The sequence below is a fragment of the Ictidomys tridecemlineatus genome, chromosome 3, assembly GCF_052094955.1.
Source record: "Ictidomys tridecemlineatus isolate mIctTri1 chromosome 3, mIctTri1.hap1, whole genome shotgun sequence".
Classification (NCBI taxonomy): Eukaryota; Metazoa; Chordata; class Mammalia; order Rodentia; family Sciuridae; genus Ictidomys; species Ictidomys tridecemlineatus.
Genome location: NC_135479.1, coordinates 3,088,350 through 3,107,347, shown reverse-complemented (window position 1 = coordinate 3,107,347; position 18,998 = coordinate 3,088,350). Strand labels below are relative to the sequence as shown.

Genomic DNA, 18,998 nt, shown 5'->3' with positions numbered 1-18,998 from the left:
AGGGGAGCAGGGGCCTCCTCTAGACCCTCCCAGGAGCAGGGAGCTGCGCAGCTCATCAGCTAGTCCTCTGAGAGCCTGCGCTGCTGGCGGGGAGGACCCCCTGCTCCAGGGGGTGGAGGGGGGCTCCTGAGGACCACCGTACACCAGTCGTCCCCTCCTCTGGCAGGGGAGGAATATGACCAGGCCTGGATTTGCAGACAGAGAAACTGAGGCCCAGGGAGTGAACCCCGGAGGGCCAGACCTAGGGCCGCAGAGCGAATGGGGGGCAGGCTCAGCAGAATCACCCAAGGGACCCGACATCCACTCATCTTTCCACCCCTGGTGCCAGGAACAAAGTGAACCCTCAGAGCATCATCTCCTGAACGGCGGACGGGCCACACCCGGCACCCCAGAGCCAGGAGGAGGGGCAGCGGGCAGGCGCCGTGGGGGAGGGGAGGGCCGCGGGTGGCTGGCACCCTCTGCCCTGGAGCCCCACCTCCGTCGCCTGGGCTGCCTTCCACCTCGCAGGCCGCCGCGAGCCATTCAAATATTTATCCTTGTTTCATTTTCCAAAAGGGGAATGAAGAGAAAGCAATACGAAGAGAGGAGCGAGGAGCGAAAATCCGAGTTTCTCATTTGAAAGTTAATTAGTCTAATTAGGTCTAATTAAGAGCCCCCCACACAATGCAGCTCACAAATGAATTGCCGGTCTCCTCATTTCCTTTCATTCTCGTTTTAGACTGAGCGGGAGGAAAGCCTGGGAAGGGAGCTGGGGTGCAGCAGGGTGGGCGCCGGGAGCCTCGGGGGCAGCGGACAGAGGGCCCACTGAGGCAGAGCAGGTCAGGTGCAGGTTCCCGCCCCTCCGCGGCCCCTTCCAGGGCCTCCATGGGAAGCACTCTGCATCCTTCTCCTCCTGGTTCTGCTTCCGCTCTCCAGGACCCTGGAGGGCGGATGGCTCTGCAGTGGGGTCCCTGCCTCCTGCAGCCCAGGCACACAGACTGTCCAAACCCTGTTCGACAGCCTGGGGCCAGCGTCGGGCTGTGCCCTCTCCCCCCGTCAGTCCACAGTCTTCCAGAAGTCAGGTGGGGTCAGAAGGTCCTCGGGGGTCCAAGGCCACCCAGAGCCCTGGGCTGTCTGGTCACTCCCATGGGAGATGATGGCAACTGGGGGAAGAGCCCTGACCGTCTGTGGGTTCCCTCGACTCTGCCTGCTGAGTGTCCAGGGGGACAGAACTGGGGAGGGCAGAGGTGGACGAATGGATTCCTCCAGGCAGCGCAGTTGCCACCAGCTCACCAATGGTCCTGCCACACTCCTGGCCAGACGTCGGGGTGAGGCCGCCCGCTGCCCTGCTTGTCTTGCTCAGGGTGGGACCTTCTCCTCCAGCTGTGGCAGCCCCAGGTGCCCCAAGGTGCTGCAGACCCAAGGGTGGTGGGGTCTTTCCTGCAGTGAGGCTTGGGGGCCTGTGACAGGGAGAGAGGGGGTTGCTGAGGACCACTGTGCACCAGGCTCCCTAACGGTTGTCCCCTCATGCTGGCAGGAGAGAAATGTGATCCAGACCTGGATTTGCAGACGGAGAAACTGAGGCCCAGCGAGGTGGAGGGCAGTGAACCCCGGCAGGTCAGATTGTTACACAGCTGGGCTCTGCTGGCCGCCCACCCACCTGTCACAGGCAGGCACAGGCCAACTGCGGCCCTGACAGGACACAAAGCATGCAGCCCCCAGCAGACATGGGGGAAGGTCCTCCCTTCTGCATGGCTGGGGCTCCCACCCGGCAGGGCCTCCCCTGGGGTTGTGTGCAGGCAGGCCCACAGCGGGGGCAGCGCTCAGGAAAGGAGGCCAAGGCAGGGGCCAGGGGAACCCGCCACGGGCCGCCGCAGTCCCCAGCTCAGACTCAGGCAGGCGCACCCCAGCTGAGCAGCAGCAGGAATGGCTGGAGGGCCCGTTTCTGAACCGAGATCAAAAGAATTAAGTAGGCTTAGCTCTGAGCCACGGATGAGGGGGTCCAAGAGCCACCCACAGGGAGCCTACTGGTGCAGGGAGCGAGGGGGCGTTAGGAAGGCCCCCGGGGAGGGTAGAGCCTGGGGAAGGTCGGGGGGAGGAGACCCAGAGCCCACAAGTGTGCCAGGGGCAGGTCAGGGCTCAGCCCTCAGTCCACCACCCAAGCCAGGGTAGCCCGAGCCACTCATTGCCCACCCACCCTGCTGCCAGGGCTGCCCCAAGCCAGGGGTGTGCCTGAGCATCACACTGGGCTCAGGGGGACAGTCGAGGCAAAGGGAGGTCACCAAGAGACACTCTGGGGAGGGGAAGCGTCCCACAGGTTTGCAGGGACAGTGGTCCAGCTAACCAGGTGCTGCTGAAGGTCACCGAGCTGTCACCTCCCAGTGGGTGAATTAGATCTCAACAAAGCCCTTAACAAATAACAGGGGGACAGGCCAGAGTCGGCCTCCTCTGCCAGCTGCCTGTGAGGGCAGGAGAGCCACGCTCAGGGCAGGGGACGCTGCTGCGGCTACCCAGGGCAGCTGCCCGGCGTGGGCTCCTAGCCGGGCCACCCCACCCTGGATGTGCCACCAGGCAGCCCTTCTTGGCCTCTCTCTTGGTTTTCCTCTTCTGTAAAATGGGGAGATGATCGCACCCTGAACTTGTAGGGGGTCCTTACCAGACAAGTCCAGGCGTGGGAAGCCCAGGTCTCCCTCCCCTCTCCCTGGGGTCCCTGTCGGGCTCTGCAGTCCTGCTCCTCAGGCAGGCGCCCTCCAGCCGGCCCCTTGACTCTGCTGATGATGTGTGGCCCCTCCCAGGAGAAAGGGGCCCTTCATGACCGACTCAGCTGCAGCACAGACGCTGAGCCCCCATCGGTGGTGAAGTCCACGGGCACTTAATTCTGAGTCTTCCAGCCCCCAGCCTTGCCCCTCACCTCCACCTGCTTGCAGCGGGACCGGGGTCTGCCTGCTTTCCCAGAGGCAGGGTCCCCTGGCAGGCACCTCCGCCCCCCGCGGTCTCACCATCTCTTGCCTGGATTTCTTGGGCTAGCCGACCCCATCAGCTCTGGGGCCCCTTCAACCCTAGCCCCATCTGGGGTTCAGCCCACCCTGGAGCCAGAGGCTAGGCGGGGAGGTGTGAGGGGGTCTTGGGACGTTGCCCCGCTGGACAGCTGCATCCTCCTGCATTGTCTGGGCCCCACCAAGGGTCAGTGCAGGGCCACAGGTAGTCTCTAGTACTTTCCCAGGAGAAGGGAGGAAGAGATGGGCCTTCTCCTGCCCAGATGAAGGTCCTTTCCTTCCCCTCAACCACAGGAGGGCGGGAGTCCTGGCCAGACCCCAGCCATAGGGGAGTGAGGGGTGGGTTGCTGGGGCAGGTGGTCAGCTTGAGCTGGACACAGCAGAGCCAGCAGAGCCCAGGACACGTGGGGCTCTGGATGCTCAGCCCTGCAGGGCACTGACCACGCTGCTGACACCTCCCTCCTGGGGAGGTGGGCTCTCTGGGGGCAGGAGCTGCACAGGGCAGAGAGCAGGGCCCCCATGGCACACCCTCAGGCCCAGGTCCTGCCCCAGCTCCCAGGACTGGCCCAGGCCCTCTGTGGCCTGTGCAGGGAGTGCCCTGCCAGAGAGCCAGAACGGACAGCCAGAGCTCGACTGGTGGATAGCAGCTTCCTTGCTTTTGCTTGAGTGTGGGTGGAAATTGTTAATTTGCCAAATGGAAATATTTAAGACAAACTACATATTTTGTGACCTTATTTTAGCAATTTCTTCTCTTGATTTAACAGATCTGGAGTGTAAGACAACAGGAGGGGCCAGCAACGGTGGGGCCTGACTCCACTCCACCCTGCTGCTCTCTATCTGCTCTGTCCTTGTCCTCCCAGCCAGGGACCACCTAGTCCCCACCCACCACAAGGACACTGAGGTGCAGGATTGAATCACTGAGCAGGGGTGGGGGGGGCTGGCCTGCTCCTGAGACCCTGCTCTTTCCACCTGCCCACTGGGGAGTGCATCGAGGTGGGAGGGCTGGGGACAGTCCTGCACAGGGGCCCGACTACCCGACAACCCAACCGAGAGTTCTGGCTGCACTTTGGGAGGCTCTGCCCTGCTCCAGCCCTGGGGACTGGGGCAGGGAGTGGGCGGCAGATCCTGAGCCCCCAGCCTCCTCCACCAGCCACCTGCCTGGAAGACAGCTCATTTGCTGGTTCGCCTGAGCCTGGTGGCCTCGCCTGGTCACAGCAGTGATGACACACACCTGGTGGGCAGGTACGGCAGCCTGAGACCCGACTTGGTACAGTCAGACTCTTGGACCAAGAAACCCACCAGCCGCCTGGGTCTGCAAGCCCTCTGAGCACAAGGGCTGGTGTCCTGCTAGGGGAGCCACACATGGCCGTGCTCTGGGGACAGGACACAGGCCCAGAGTCATAGCCCGAAGTGTGTGACTCCCTGTTTACAAACTGTTCAGAATAGGCAGAGGCGGGTCAGGGGGCGGCACGGTCTGGGTCTGTGGGGCTAGAGCTGAGGGGTTGGGAATGGGAGCCTGCAGGGCCAGGACGGTGCTGTCACACACCTCTGCACACACTAAGCCCAGGGGATTCTGGGGAGCCCAGGAGAGTTTGACGCTGAACTGTATCCCAAGAACCCCCACAGGTACACACCGTCAAGAGGCAAGGAAGAGAGGACACCAGGCTTGCTGCTGCAGAACACCCTGTCCCTGCTGTCTTCAAGTCCCCCAGGGACTGCGTCGGAGGAGCCCGCCCTGATCTGTGTCACCCATGGCCACACAGCTACTTTCTGGGGTACTCGAGGCTCAGACTCTGAGGCACGGGCGGTGGCTCCGGACACGCAGCCATGATACACAGTGAGCCCCAGAAGACGGTGCAGACACACGCGCTCCCCAGGCTGCTGCAACATGGCCACCGGGCCTGCCCAGCTCCCAGGACTGGCCCAGGCCCTCTGTGGCCTGTGGAGGGAGTGTCCTGCCGGGGAGCCAGAACGGACAGCAGGTCAAGACAGAAAGCACAGCATCCCAACGGACAGAGGACAGGGTCCCAACCACTGAGTAGCTGCTAACTGAGTATCCACCATGCACCAGGCGCCATCCTTGTCCCTGGGAAAACACCCGGGAGCAAAACAGACGAAAAGTCCCTCCCCCCTGAAGAGAGGGGCTGGACAGACCAGTAAGTGAAGTGCTTCATACGCCCAGTATCCACAGGCCGGGAAGACGGTGGAGCAGGGTGGGCAGGGCGGGGAGCGTGCCGGGCAGCTGCACTGCCAAATGGCTCAGGAAAGGCCTCCTGAGAGAGGGACCAGCAGTTGGAAGGTGTCAAGCATCATGCCAGGTGGGTTTCTGGGGGGCAGGAAGGCAGGGGCACCCACCCCACCCAGGCTCACCCGCTGCCCCCATCATTCCCTGAGCATTTTCCCCATCTGGTCACGAGGACCTTGCCTTCCCAGGTGAGGCAGGGTGAGCTGGCCGTCTCTCCCTGGGACCTCACCTGGTCCCTTTCTACCCAGGATGCACTGATGCGGGGGCCACCTGCTACTGGCCTGGGCTCCTTCCTATGCCCTTCCTGGCAGGTGCTTGTGAGTGACCAGATCATGGCTGGGCATGTGTGGCCACTGCCTCACTCAGAGCAGGGAGTTGAGACCCACTTCCCTGTCCAGCCACCTCACAAAGGAGCTCGGCAGCAAGTCTGCTTCGGGCCTGGCGGGAAGGGAACAAGGAAGGGCGGCGGCGGGAAGGGTCCTCAAGGGCTGCCACAGGCTCGGGGAGAGGCTCATCATGGGCAACGGCGAAGGCATGTGGTTCCCACAAGGGCAGAGCCAGGTGTTCACAGCTGGCCAGGGCACTGGGGCAGTGCCAAGCAGAGCATCAGCACCACACTGCAGGCAGAAACCACGGATTCCACACTGACCCTCCCTCCTGGTCGGGGTACGCTGTCCTGCTCTCTCCCCTCCGGCCCTCTTCACCCACACTGCCGGCCGGCTGGGTCGGCTCACGGCCTCGCCCTGAGCCCGTGTCCTGCTGCTCCCTGGACTGCGGCCCTCCTGCCCTCCTCTCCTCTCCTTCCACACCTGCAGATCTGATCCTGTCACTCCCTGCACAAAGGCCTTTCACTGGACTCCAGGTGCCCAGGACCCACCCTGCACCTCCATTCAGTCTTTCCAAGGAAACTGTTACTTTCATTTGGGACCGTCCTGGTCACAAAACCCCTGGGTCAGGCCTTCATCACCTGGGCCCTTCCTAGACCCCCCAGGAGCGTCCCCTCCTCCTTCCTCTGCGACTGAGCTATCTGCTGCGGCAGGCACCAGCCCCCTGTGGCCGCTGGAGCATTTGAAACGTGGCCGGACAGATTAGAGACGGGCTGTGAGTGACAAGCACAGGGTGGCTTTGGGAGATTTAGCATGGAAAGAGAACGCCAAATGTCTCAATCGTGTTTATATTGATTGGACGCTGCAGTGGCAATACTCAGCATCAGGTTAAATAAAATACATCATTAAAATGCATTTCATCGGTTCTCGTTGCTTTTGTAGATACGCGATCACCAAACACCAGCACCAGGCACGGCTCTGTCCTCTGGGCAGCACTGGCCAGGCCAGGGGTTGGCAACCCTTTCCTATCAAGGGCCAGAGAGCAGATATTTTGGGTTTTGCCACCATATGGTCTCTGCAGCAGCCGCTCTGTCCTGCCGCAGCCCCCCGAAGACCAGAGCCGAGGTGTGAACGAACGCCCGCGGCCCTGTTCCAGGAGAAGGTGTACCAGGAGCTGGAGCTGGCCCTCAGACCCAGCTCTGTCACCGGTTTCCAGACTCCAGAGTAGTGCTAAGTAGTAAATTTAATTTTTAAAAAGGGGTGGGGTGAGAAACCAATTAGAATTGCCAGCCTTGTGTTTTAGGGAGTGAGGACATAAATCCACGAACAGGTATGGCCAGCACTGACCTGCGGGCACTCCAGCCCAAAAAGTGACTGCTCCTCTGCCCGAGGAAAGGCTGACAATGTTATTCTTACCTCCCCAGGATGCCAGGGCCCAGGGGCAACCTTGTCACAGGCCGTCACAGGTTGGGGTAGGGAGCTGTGAGCAAGACCAGCCCCGTCTGGTCTGAGACCTGTGGCCAATGGGTGGATCTCGGAGGCCACCCAGAGCAGCATGGCTCACTGGGCACCCACAGAAGGTGACCCCCACCCAGAAGGCTTGGCCCCTCAGGTCTGCAAGTCTCATGGCTTTCTCTGCCAACGGACCAGAATTTGAGTGTTGGGGCTCCAGAACTACATCGCCCAATAGAAGGTTCTAGATCCACCCCGTGGATGAGCTCCACGTGAGTTCCACTTGAAGACCAGGCACTGGACATGTGGCCAGCCCCAGTGGAAATGCTGTTGTCAATCAACACCAGGTTTCAAAGGCTGAGCACAGACCTGAGACAGGAATCTGTCATCTGCAGGTTCTTGGTGGGGTCGGTGCTGTCCGGGGCCGGTGGGCTAGTAAAACGCAGGACTGGAATTCACCTCACCCACCTCCCACCTTGAACACAGCTGCTAGAAATGAAGTTTTCCCATTGGCCAGCACAACATCTCTATTGGCCGGCACTGCTCTCCCGGAGCCTCGGACAGGGCTAGCCTCTGTGGATCCCCCTTGGTGACGGGCAGCTTACCACCTCACAGGCAGCCGGTGCTAAAGGGGATCACCATTAAGACGTCCTTTGAGGTCATTATTTGAACCCTACTCCCACCCTCAGGGCCTGCCCTGCCCTGTGTGGCCAGGTACAAGGGCCTGTCCTCTGACATGCCACTTCTGAAGGCGGTCAACTGAGATCCCAGATCAATGCCCCAGGCCTCTGGCTGACCTTTGTCACCCTTCAACGTGCTGTGATGGGGCGTGACAATACCACTCACCATGGGACACAATTCTCACGCACAAGCTCTTCATTTCTGCCTCCCCAGGTGATGCTGAAGCATAAGCAGGCATGGGTGGCAGTGACCCCATCCCCTTAGGTCATTTTGGTGACAAGAGAAGGAGGGCAGGAGCAGAGCCAGGAGCAGAGCTGGGCTTCTCCTATCACCCTGGGCCTCCTGTGCAGTGCCGGTCAGCGCTCACCTTCCTACCCCGTGACACTCTGGGAGTGTCATCCCGGGACCACCCGCTCTGATCACGGAGCTGTGCACACACTGTGTGTGGAAGCAGAGCCCCTGGGGGTTCCCACAGATGGAGGGGACCCACTGCAGTGACAGTTCAGCCACCTGGATCCTGACTCCTCGCTCCTTCCCGTTCCCTGCCCTGTGCTCCAGTGCCTTCCGCAGTGCCACCCCACTCACCCACTGCAGGACACTCAGGAAGACCAAGAGCGCCTGCGCCCACGCCCACGCCCGTGCCCGCGCCCAAGCCCGCGCCCGCGCCCACGCCGCAGTACCTGCTCTGGACACGCTCACCCCCTCACCCGGGGCATTTGTCTACATGAGATTGCATCCTGGGACAGCAGACCCCAGCGTCCTCCTGCAGGGCTCAGTCCAGGAGCCCCAGCAAGGCACCCTGACCACACCGGCTCCTCTGCGGCCAGCTCCAGGCCTCGGCCTCCCCCGAAGGCTCCGCTCCCCCTCCCACCCTTAGGCCTCCCAGCCACACCTGGCACATCTGTTTGCCTGATGGTGACTTTCTGTGTCTCCCTCCAGGGCAGCGTGAGAGGAGGGACCACACCTATCCCGGGCTCCTCAGAGCTGGCCTTGTTGAAGGACATGCCCCTCGGTACCACCTCACCCTGAGCACTTGCCACCGTTGGAGTCTTTCCTCTTCAGACGAGGAGACAAAGGCTCCAAGGGACCAGGATTGTGCTCTAGGCCACTGAGCTGGTCCTGGAGAGCTGGGGACAGCCGCTGCCTCCACCCCTCAGCCCCCAAGGGCTCCACGCTCAGGACATGCAAGGACACTGCCGAGCGTGGCCATCCCCAGGCTGCCGGGAGGAGGCTCTCTGAGGACCCTGGTGCTGGGCTGACTGACTCATGGGGAGCTGGGCCCAGGGGGTCCTCTCCACGGTGCTCCTGCTGCAGCCGCGTGACGAGGCCGCCTTTCCCTGTCTCGCGAGGTCCAGGGACCAGCAGACTTGCTCCTGGGACCACCGGCTCCTGCCTGCCTGCTCTGGCCCCTGCTGCTCCCGGGTCAAGCTTCCTATGGCTGGACGCTGACAGGGGGGCTCACCACAACCCAGAGGCTGGTCATCTCTGGGCCGCCACCCTGTGAGGGGTGTCCCACAGCATCGAGGCTGGAAGGGAGGGCGTCCCTGGTGGGCAGTGCTCTCTGGAAAGGAGATGTCAGATCCAGCCTCCGAGGCCTGGACACAGAAGCCCCTGTGTCCAGGGGAAAGGGGACAGTTGGCTGAGTCCTCCTCTCCCCGCCCCGGGGGCTTCCAATGCCCTTGCAGGTCTGGGGGCACAAAGACATACTTGTTGCCCTTGGGGCAGTTTCTAGAGGTGAGTTGCATCCATGAACCCAGAAAAGTCAGGATAGGGCTTCTTTTCACCCCGGTTCTAGACCTGGGGTCTCCTGCAGCGCCTGCCGGGCTGAACTGCGGCTCCATGAGTGATTCATGGAACACGCTGCCCACTCTAGTGACGGTGACCACCTCTTCCCCTTTGCTTCTGTCTGTCCCTGAGCTGTTCAGAGACTGCAGGGTGGTAGGGTACAAAACCCTCCCTGTGCCAGGAGCTCCTGGGCTGGGAGACTGCCTGGCTCCCTCTTGATGGCCGTGGGGCTCGGCTCTGTGGTGGCCAGTGGGACACACGGTCTCCAGGTGGACGGGGCCCGGCTTCACCAGAGCCACCCAGGATCCAGGCTTCATCTGAGCAGTGCAGGCTCCTGTCCAAGACCCAGCCCCACCTGGGTCCCCTTCCAGGACTGGACTCCCTCCCCTGGAGGGGGTGCGGATGTCAAGTGCCCCGTCCCAGCCACACCAGCAACAGGGAAGTGAGAGTCGGGCCACAGGCCTCTGTCCTGGGCCCAGGACACACACGCAGCCCCGCAGCCCCGCAGCCCCGCAGCCATGGTGGGGAGTGGGAAAGTCAGCCAGGCACGGAGGGGCTGGCCAGAGCCCAGGGCACCAGGCAGGGCTGGAACCTTCCAGGAGGAGCAGGGGTTGAAGGAAGAAGCAGAGAGTAAATGAAGGTGGAAGGGAGGAGAGAAATGGGGGGGGGGGAGAAAACGGAGGAGGAGGGAGGGGCTCAGAAGCCAGAGGACACCAGGGAGGATGGCAGGCGTGGGGACTGGCCAGGGGCTTGGAGAGGAGGCTGGAGAGGAGGAAGGGACAGGCCAGTGGGACGAGGCTGCAGTCCACCAGCCTCCTCAGAACACACGGGCCCCCAGGCCCACACCACCAAAGCCTCAGGCTCCTGGACACCCTGCCCAGGGGACCCTGATGCCACAGCCTGACCTGAGCCGAGTTGGGTGCCAGGTCTGGAGGCTCCTGTACTCAGCTGGCCCCAGGCCACGGCCAGCCTCCTGCTCTTGCCACGTCCCCTGCCCCCTCCCCAGGAAACAGAGATCGTGCTTCAAGCCAACTTGAGGTTCCTGTCCCCAGGGCCAGAGGACAGGAGACATGAGGGCACTTGGGCCTCCTCCAAGGACAGTGGCTGTGTGCGCTTCCCAAGTTGTGTGGCTCAGCGTCTACCCTGAAGGTCTGGCAGCAGAGGGCAGCGGGCACCCCACCTCACAGGGTGGACAGGAGAGGCACAGGAGTCTTCTGGGCCTGGCCCCAAGCTGCTCTCTGCCTCCTGGTGACCTCCCAGCATGCCGACTGGCTGTCGACTCGGCCCTCTCTGGCCAGACCTGCTTCTCAGGCCCATAAGGCTGGACAGCCAGGGGGCTGGGTCCCACTGTGGGGCAGGCCAGGCTTCTTGGTCGCTCCATTCCACAGCTCCGGGACAGGGACCTGTCTCGCAGAGCCACCACAGGGAGGCCCGGTGCCGATGGAGGTGACATTTCCAGTCACGGTTCAAGCCCTAGTCTACTAAGTCCTGACCACGAGACTCTGAGGGCCCCCTGTACAGAATCTGAAAGTCCTACACACCCTGCACCTCCCCGATTGCCAGGCCCCATAACTGCTCACGGCCATCCGGGCCCTGGCCCTGGCCCTCTCCAGCCCTGTCCACACAGGCTGCGGTGATATGAGCTCAGGAGGTGAGGCGCCCTGGCAGGACGTGGTCCCTGTCTCTGGGCAAAGACACCTCTGGGGCCTCTGGAGGTCCTGGGCTCAGGGTGGCCTCCAGGCTCTGCAGAGTTTGAGCCCGAGCGCCATGCCACCTCCATCTTGGTCCAGGACTCGAGGTCTTTCCAGCTCTGGCAGGTCCCTCCCACCTGCCACGTCCACAGGCCATGTTCATCCTAGTCCAGCCAGACAATATGCTCTGTGCCACACCCAGAGTGCCACCCACCCCACAGAATCAAGGCTCCAAGACAGGCCACCCCCACTTCCTCCACGCCAGAGGAATCTCCCAGACATCACCCGGTGTTGGGGCTGGGGTGCCCAGGCTAAAGATCCACAGGAAAGCCAGAGTTCAAGCCAAGAGAAAGTGGTCGGGAGCGGAAGGAATCGTAGTGAACGGAATCTGCATCACTCATTAGAATGTGAGGCTGACTGGGCCTCAGTTCTGGAGTCTGGCTGCCAGGAACCCGAGCTCTGCTCCTTGGTAGCTTTCTGACTGCGTGCTGGCCAACTCTGGTGCCTCAGTTTCCCTAGCTGTGAAACATGCACATGTGTGCCCGGTATTAGCCCTGCAGACTCAGGAACACTCATGTCCTGCAAGGTTAGAAACCGGGAAGAACCCACAGGCCAGACTGAGCTACCATCAGAGGCATCGGTAAAGGGGTTTCACAGTAGGAATGGGTGTCTCAAGGCCGGGCGGCCAAGAGGAAGTGCTATCCTTTGTCCCTAAAGGCTCCAGGGGAGAAGGGCACAGGGCCGCCAGGTAGGTTCGTCCAGAGCCACTGCAGCTACTTGTCTGGGTGCCTTCTCCAGGGCACAGGATGATTTGGGGGATGAGATTCTGGCCAGCGGGCATATCTGGATGGTGATGACCTCCTGAAGTCACAGTGGACAAGTGGCCACTGTGTCTCCCTCCCGCCAGCCATGGGGTCCTCTCCACCAACCCAGTTGTGTCACCATGAGCCAGCATGTCTCTGCTGGGGCTCCCGGCATCACACCCAGTCTACACATGACGCGCCGACAGCCCAGGGAGGAGACAACACCAGGGTGCACAAGGTGTAAAAGTGGTGTTGCGTTTGCTACGGTAATTAATCCCTATTAAAAACTGCTGTGATGGGCAGTGTCTCCACCGCAGAGCAAAGAGGGGAGCATTATTAATAAGCACAGAGCTTCCGGGGAACCCAGAGTCCCCCGGCCCCTCCGTGGTGGAGCCCCGAGGGACACAGTTATCCTCGACTCTGAGAAGCTGCGAGGGGGAAGGGAACGCTGCATCCTCCGCGGAGGCTTCCGGGGTTGGCTTGTGGTGACTTCACCTGAGCTATACAGACGCAGTAAGGTCAGCGGGACTCACGTGGCCTCCCTGGGGGAGGCGGGGTCCTCCAGCTCTCTAGGGCCAGGGGCCCTCCCGCCAACCTGCAGCCCTCCAGCCGTCCATCCCTCGCCCCTGGATGCGCCTCTCTACCTAAGGCACTTGCATGTCTCCCCCAGAGCCACCTACCAGCTTTGCCATGGGATGGAGCAATAAGACTCTTTCACAAGACACTGCAGTTTAACAATAAAGCGATACCCTGACACAATCCCATCTTGCAGGTGCGCTTTCCTCTAATTCTCTGAATCTTGCCACCACTGGAGTCCAGATGGCGCCTTCCTGGGGGCCTTGCTCAGGTTTCGGAGTTTCTGATGGGGTCCTCCCTGCCCTGAATGGTGACCAGTGTCAGCCCTATCTCCTGCTGGCCGCAATGCACCAGGGACAATAATGTAAGGATCCCCAAGGGGGGCCTGATCCCTAGGGAAACCATGGACTGGGGCAGCCCTGCAGGGAGCCAACGAGCACTTGTGGAGGTCCCCAAGTGCCTGGGGCTCCTGGTGGTCGAGTGGGCAGGTAGGAAAGCCAGGGCAGGCCTCAATGCAGGCTGCAGAGTGATCCAGGCCAGGACCACCTCCCGTGGGCTCTTACTAAGTGCCAGAGCCCCACCAACCTGGATTTACCCCGGTGTTTGGTAACCCAAAGTTGTCCTGATGGTCAGAACTGGAAACTACCACCACCGCTGCCCAGAGAAGGGCACTTGTAATTAATTACAGAGTCGTGTGTCTCAGAGGACACCACCCGGTCCCCAGCCTACCTGGGTCCAGCCTCCCCTGCAGGAAAAGGCTAGTGATGCTTTAACAGAAATACTGGAATTCCACTGGTTGAGCTCTCATTTTTTAATTTGCAGTTCCAAAGACTATAGGTTTAGCGAGCTTGCCTGTTGGAGCGCTGCGTCTCAATGCGCCTCCAACGACGCCTCTCGTCTTGCTTGATTTCACGTCTTCTGCTCCTAATATCAGATGTACTATTCAGACAGAATCCACAGCCAGCTTAGGGCCAGGCACTCAGGCAGCACAGGACCTACAGCCCCCAGAGGGGCAGAGGACGGGCCGGTTCTCACAACTGGAGGCCTGGCCAGGTGCAGCCCCAGGTCCCTCCCCAGGAGAATACCCTTTGGGCCACACGGTAGACTCTCACTCCGAAGGCAGTTTGGGAGAAGCAGGGTCCCCAATGAAATGTCATTACTTGATTCATACAGGCCCTAGACCACCGGGGCTGTGTGTGCACCCATAAAAATGTGCACCCACAAATAGCCAGGAAATGGCTGCATTCTAGACCTGTGCTGAGGCACATGGCCGGCCACCCTGCAGAACAGCTGCAGTCAAGCAAAGGAAACTAGGTACCTCAAAGCTTGGTGCATCTGGGGCATTGGGTTTTCCCAGAGGAGCCAGCTCCGAGCTGACACCCATTCAGGACGGGTCCAGCTCGTTCAAAGCCCTTCTGCCTTCATACTGTTCCCTACAGAAAGCTCCAAATGTCTCCAGCCAGGAAGGCATTCACCTAACCCTGGAGCAATCAGGGAGTCTGCTCCATGGATACTGCTGGTGGATTCACCCCGCTATGAACACTGATCCGACTCCATCAGGACAGCACTGATGTGGCCTCACTTGGTCTCGGTTCAGCCCTGTGTTCAGCCTGGCAGGACTAGGTATCCAAGGAAGACATTCAAGTTCGGAGTGAGGATGTGACTTGCCTAAGACGACACAACCAATATGCTATGGATTAGCCTCCTACCAGGACTTTACTCCAAATCCTAAGCTCTGCTACAGATGCTAGAACCTTGCTTCCAGCTGACCAGGACATTCCTGCCTATTTGGCCGGGTGTGGCAGCCACTTCAAGTGGCTGTACCTGGGAGCTTGTTAGAAATGCATGTTCTGGGGCCTGGTGCCCGTGATCCCCAAGCAATTCCTATGCTCATGTAAATTTCAGAGGACTGGAAAGATCATCTGTGAGGCTCATCCCGACTGCCCATGATTCAACGACAAGGAAATTTTAGGAGCTGGTCATGATCTAGGCTGGAACAACTTCCTACTTATGGGTCTGGGGGGCCCAACAGCTTGAGTTGTGTCCAGAAATCCCCAAAAGGCACAGGCAGTTCCAGGAAGGTGAGACCAAGGGCCAAAGGTTGGGGGTCACAAGCCACTTCTGGGCACCATCTGCTCCTCACACTGCACAGCTTTTGGTCCCTTCTTCTGCAGTAGCCAATGTTTGGCAATCCCCACCACTGGGACCCTGGTAAGGGGCCAATTCAAGTGTCCTGCGTCCCAGGGGCAGCTGCCTTGATCCAGTTCTGGGGACCCATCTTTACCATGTCCATGGCTCCTCCTGAACCACCTTCCATGGCTCTCTGGAGAGTCCAAGGGACACAGACAAGAACCCACCACTCAAAGGCCAGCCCCACCTGGGCACTATCTGAATCCAAGAAACACACTTCCCCATCCTGCTTTCAGGTGTGCATGGGGGTGGGCCAAGGGAGTGCCTTCATCTAGTGGCTTTGCTCTACCTGATTCTGACCTGCCTTGGGGTGGGCACCCTGTACACTCTATCCATCTCCACTCCACCCCAGGGTGCAGAGGGGATCCTATGGGAGCCTGCTCCCTGGGCTGAGCAGGCCCCAGGACTGAAGCCCCAAGCTCTCAGTCCTAACAGGCCTCCCTCAGCAGCCGCCCCCACCCCTGCAGGCCCAAGCAGAGGGCGAGGGCGTGAACAGAGAAGGGAGCTAGCTAGCTGCGGGAGATCTCGGAGGGAGGGCAGACCCAGAGATGTGGGCAGTCAGGGTGGGTGAGGCCAGGGTACTGCAGCCCCAGGCCAGCTCTGGCCAAGCTAGTGCCGGGAACCGCAGCCCAGAGGGCCTCGGGGAGGTGAAGGAGTCCCCCCTCCGTCCCCAATGCAGGCCTGGGACCGCACTGATTCCGCATTGGGTGGGATCACAGGACCCCCACCCCTCGTGACCCAGCCGGCGGGCAGGCAGACACTGATGCTCTGCGCGCGCCTCCCCATGGGGCATCCTGGGGATCTGGGGGCTCAGAGTCCCTTGGTTTCCTGCCTCCTCGCCAGCCCGAGCTTCCTGCGCAGCCCCGCAGATTGAAAAAGTCTGGCCCCAGCTCCCTCCCAGGCCAGAGCTCTGGGGCCTCCCTGTCAGTCCCACCAGGCGGGTGGCCCGCCTCCCCGGAGGCCCAGCGCGCTGTCCGCGCTGCAGTAGAACCCCGCGTCCCCATCGCCGCCTCCGCGAGGCCCCTCAGAATTCCCGACGCGGCCGGGGAGGGGTCCCGGCTCCCCGCCCGAGTCCCCCGCCGCCCGGTGCGAAGTTCCCCAAAGTGACCCGGGCGCCGGGAACCCCCGCCCCCTCCCCTCGGACTTCCCCCGAGACTCCGCCCGCCGCCCCCTCCCGCGCCTTCGGAAAAGTTGCGAGCGACGCCCCAAACTCCCGCCCCCCGCCCCGCGCCTCTAGGGCCCCCGCGCTCCGCCGCCGCTCAGGGGCGCAGTTCCCCCACCCCAGCCGGGCGCCATGACGCGGGGAGCGCAGCGGGGCCACCAACGGCGACGCGGAGGCGGCCAAGTGCGGGGCGTGGGCGGCGGCGCTGGGCGCACGTGCGCGGGGCCGGGGGCCTTGGCTGGGTCGGGCCGGGGGCCCGCTTACCTGTTGGAGGTAGAGGAAGGCGGGCGGACAGGGCACGGAGTGCGGGAGCATGCTGCCGGAGTTGGACAGCAGGAGGCAGCCCGAGTTCGCCATGGAGCACAGCATGGGGCGGCAGGGGGGCGCCCGGCGTCCGGAGGCAGCTCTGCGCTCGCTGCGTCCCTCGGTGTGTGCGCGCGCCCTGCCTCCCGGGCGCCCTCCCGGTCTCTCCTCCTCCTCCTCCTCCTCTTCCTCTCTGGGCCTCCCCTCCCCCTCGTGGCGCTCTTTAGGAGGGAGGCATCGAAAGGCGAGCGGCGCGCCTCTGCCCGGTGCTCCCCCTGCCCGGGCGGGGAGGCTGGAGAGAGCGCGCGCGAGAATATGGCAAGAGAATATATGCGCGAGAGGATGGATGCGAGGGAGCGAGGGGGAATCCGTCACTTTGGAGCCACCGGAGCCCGGTCTGCAAAGAGTGGTGCGTGTGCGTGTGAGTGTGCGCGTGTGCGCGCGTGTGTAGCGGTGGGAGGGGGAGTCCCTGGCGTACTCCAACATCAAACAGCCCCGCGCGGAGGGCAGAGAACCCGGACGACGGCACCACAGCTGATCCCACACTTAACCCCTCGCCCGCCGGCCTTCGCTGCGCTGCCAGCTCTCGCACACTCCCGCGGGCCTTGTGCTCCCCTCCTCCGCCCGCGTGTAGTGCAGTCCCTGCTTCCCGTGGTGGGGTCTGGGACCTCCCTTGGCCCCGGCTCTGTCCCCAGCCTCTGCAGAGAGGAGGAGCGGCTCTGCGGCCCGACCGACCGGAAGGCGCTTGGTCCTGCCTGGCGTTGAGAGAAGCGCCTCTCCTCAGGGAGGCCGGCTCGGTGGCGGGGATATCGGTGATGTAATGAGGGCACCTACGCAGAGGCTTCCGCGCTGGGAAGGCTTCGCCACTGCCCAGGGCTTGGAAACCAGCCAGAGCCCCCAGGAGTCTCACCTGCCCTCCTGCCGGTGCCCAGACCCCATAAGACACCTCGGCAGTCTGTCGCAGGCACATGGTTTTGTGGATACTTGATATGGGGATGGGCGACAAGGAACACTGGCCACTGTGCATCCTCCCCTCCCCACACCCACAGGCACTGGAGTTGGTGTGCACAGGGCAACCCTGAGGCCTGCGCAGGTACCCACCTCCTGACCCCGTAGTGCTTGGAAAGGCCCCTTGTACCACCACTATGAAGTGCTTGGAGACATCTGCCGCTTCCCCAGCCACACAACACACCAGCCTGCCCGAGTGCATACTCGCCCGGTCCCCCAGGGCAGTCTTGGCTTACCTGGACAAGCCACAGGTGAGTTTGGCTGTGAGTGGGACAGTATGCCAGTTGCTCCCATCAGAGGTAAAGCCAGCAGGGCACACACCTAACCTCACGCCTGCCTACACAGCCTCCAGGAGGGCATCCCATACAGTTCTGCGCTCGGCCATCCTGCCTCAAGGCATCTGCAGTTCCCCTCCTTTCACCGTAGAGAGCAAGGTCTATTCCAAGGAGGCAGGGCTGGGACCACCCGGCATGGGAAGCCAGCCAGCCCGACAGTTTAGTGTGGGGTCCCCTCTCTTGCTGTGCGATTCAGGAAAGTCTCTTCTCTCTGGGGCCTTGGTTTCTACACCCAAGCTGAGGAGTTGGTTGGATGCTTCCATTGTAGTGAGGATAGGAGGAGGGCTGAGTGTGGCGTCCTCCCAGCACCACCAGCAGGAGGCAGATGGACAAGTACACCCAGGGCAGCCCCTCTCAGGCACCATGTCCCTGCAACAAAACAGCCTGCAGTTCATCTCCCTTTTGGAAGGAAGGGGAGTGAAGTTGGAGGAAGGCAGAAGGGAAGGGCCAAGAGTCAAGGGAGAGCCTGGAGGTGGGTGAGCTGAGCCACCTTGTCTGGTGGTCCACGCTCACCTGATCTGGAATCCTGCTCTGAGATTCCCCATTTGTGTAGTGTTGGCTCAGAGAGTTCTGCAGAGTCTTGGCTTGGGACTCCTGGAGGCCACCACTGCCTTTGGGTAGAGACAGGTTATTTAGTTGGTGTCCCAGTCTCAGACAGTGGTGGGGTGGCCCAGTGCCAAGGCATGGTACATCCAGGGCAGGAGCATGAGGCTGGGCACAGTGTTTATGAACTGGGGCCTTGCGGAGGGGTTCCCTATGGGCATGGTGTGGAGTGGGTCTGGCTGAAAGAGTATGGTGGTCCTTCCCACCTCCTCCTTCCCACCTCCCTGTTTCACAAACCTGTCCTCTCTGAGAGTCTGTCAATCATCATGGCCCCCACGGCCGCTTCCCTGGAGGATGCTCGGGAATTTGGGGCAGCCACATAACCCTTGCCTAAGCCAGGGCTCCAAATCTGCCCTGACTGTGACTCATTCTCTCATTAATTCGCCATTGATACCAGCATGGACTGTGAGATCAAGGCCTCCCAAAGAGAACTTGGGGTGTATCCCAAGCAGTGCCCATCACCGGTCACTCTTGGAGTTGACTCTCCTGCTTTTCCTATTGAGAACCCATGATATGTGGGCGCAGTACTGTATGCTGAAGCTGTAGTGATGAAGTTCTCTGCCCCAGAGTGAGCACACTGACTGGTGGGGAAACCAAGCCAATAAACCAAGACTGCAGCCTAATATGCTGAGAGCATCAGCTGAGGGATGTGTCTAGACGCCTGCCTCCACCAGCCAGCTCGTCACACCCAGGCTCCAGAGTGGAGACCTGGCGCTCCCAAACAGAATTAAGAGAAAACCTCCAGCACAGGGCTTGCCCAATGAGTGTCTGGCTTATTTCTCAGGACGGGGGCTGTGTGCCTGCTGCCTTCTGGGCCGTGCTCTGGACCTGTGACTTCTAATATGAGCCAATTACTGAATGCC

General features: G+C 61.5%; 1 protein-coding gene across 14 annotated transcripts in view; it reads right to left on the bottom strand.

The window, feature by feature from the left end:
• The window catches only part of Rbfox3 (RNA binding fox-1 homolog 3), a 380,462-nt gene that overhangs the window by 57,543 nt on the left and 303,921 nt on the right, over positions 1-18,998 (bottom strand). For 2 of the 14 annotated variants that reach the window (XM_078041511.1, XM_078041516.1), the window contains exon 1: positions 16,151-16,591. The exons of 7 other annotated variants lie outside the window; for them this stretch is intronic. In XM_078041511.1, the coding sequence (XP_077897637.1) occupies positions 16,151-16,255 (105 nt within the window). In that variant the 5' untranslated portion in view covers positions 16,256-16,591. Of the gene's footprint in view, positions 1-16,150; positions 16,605-18,998 lie in introns of those variants that run through there. 5 more of the 14 variants (XM_078041512.1, XM_078041514.1, XM_078041517.1 and 2 more) reach the window with 5 other exon arrangements.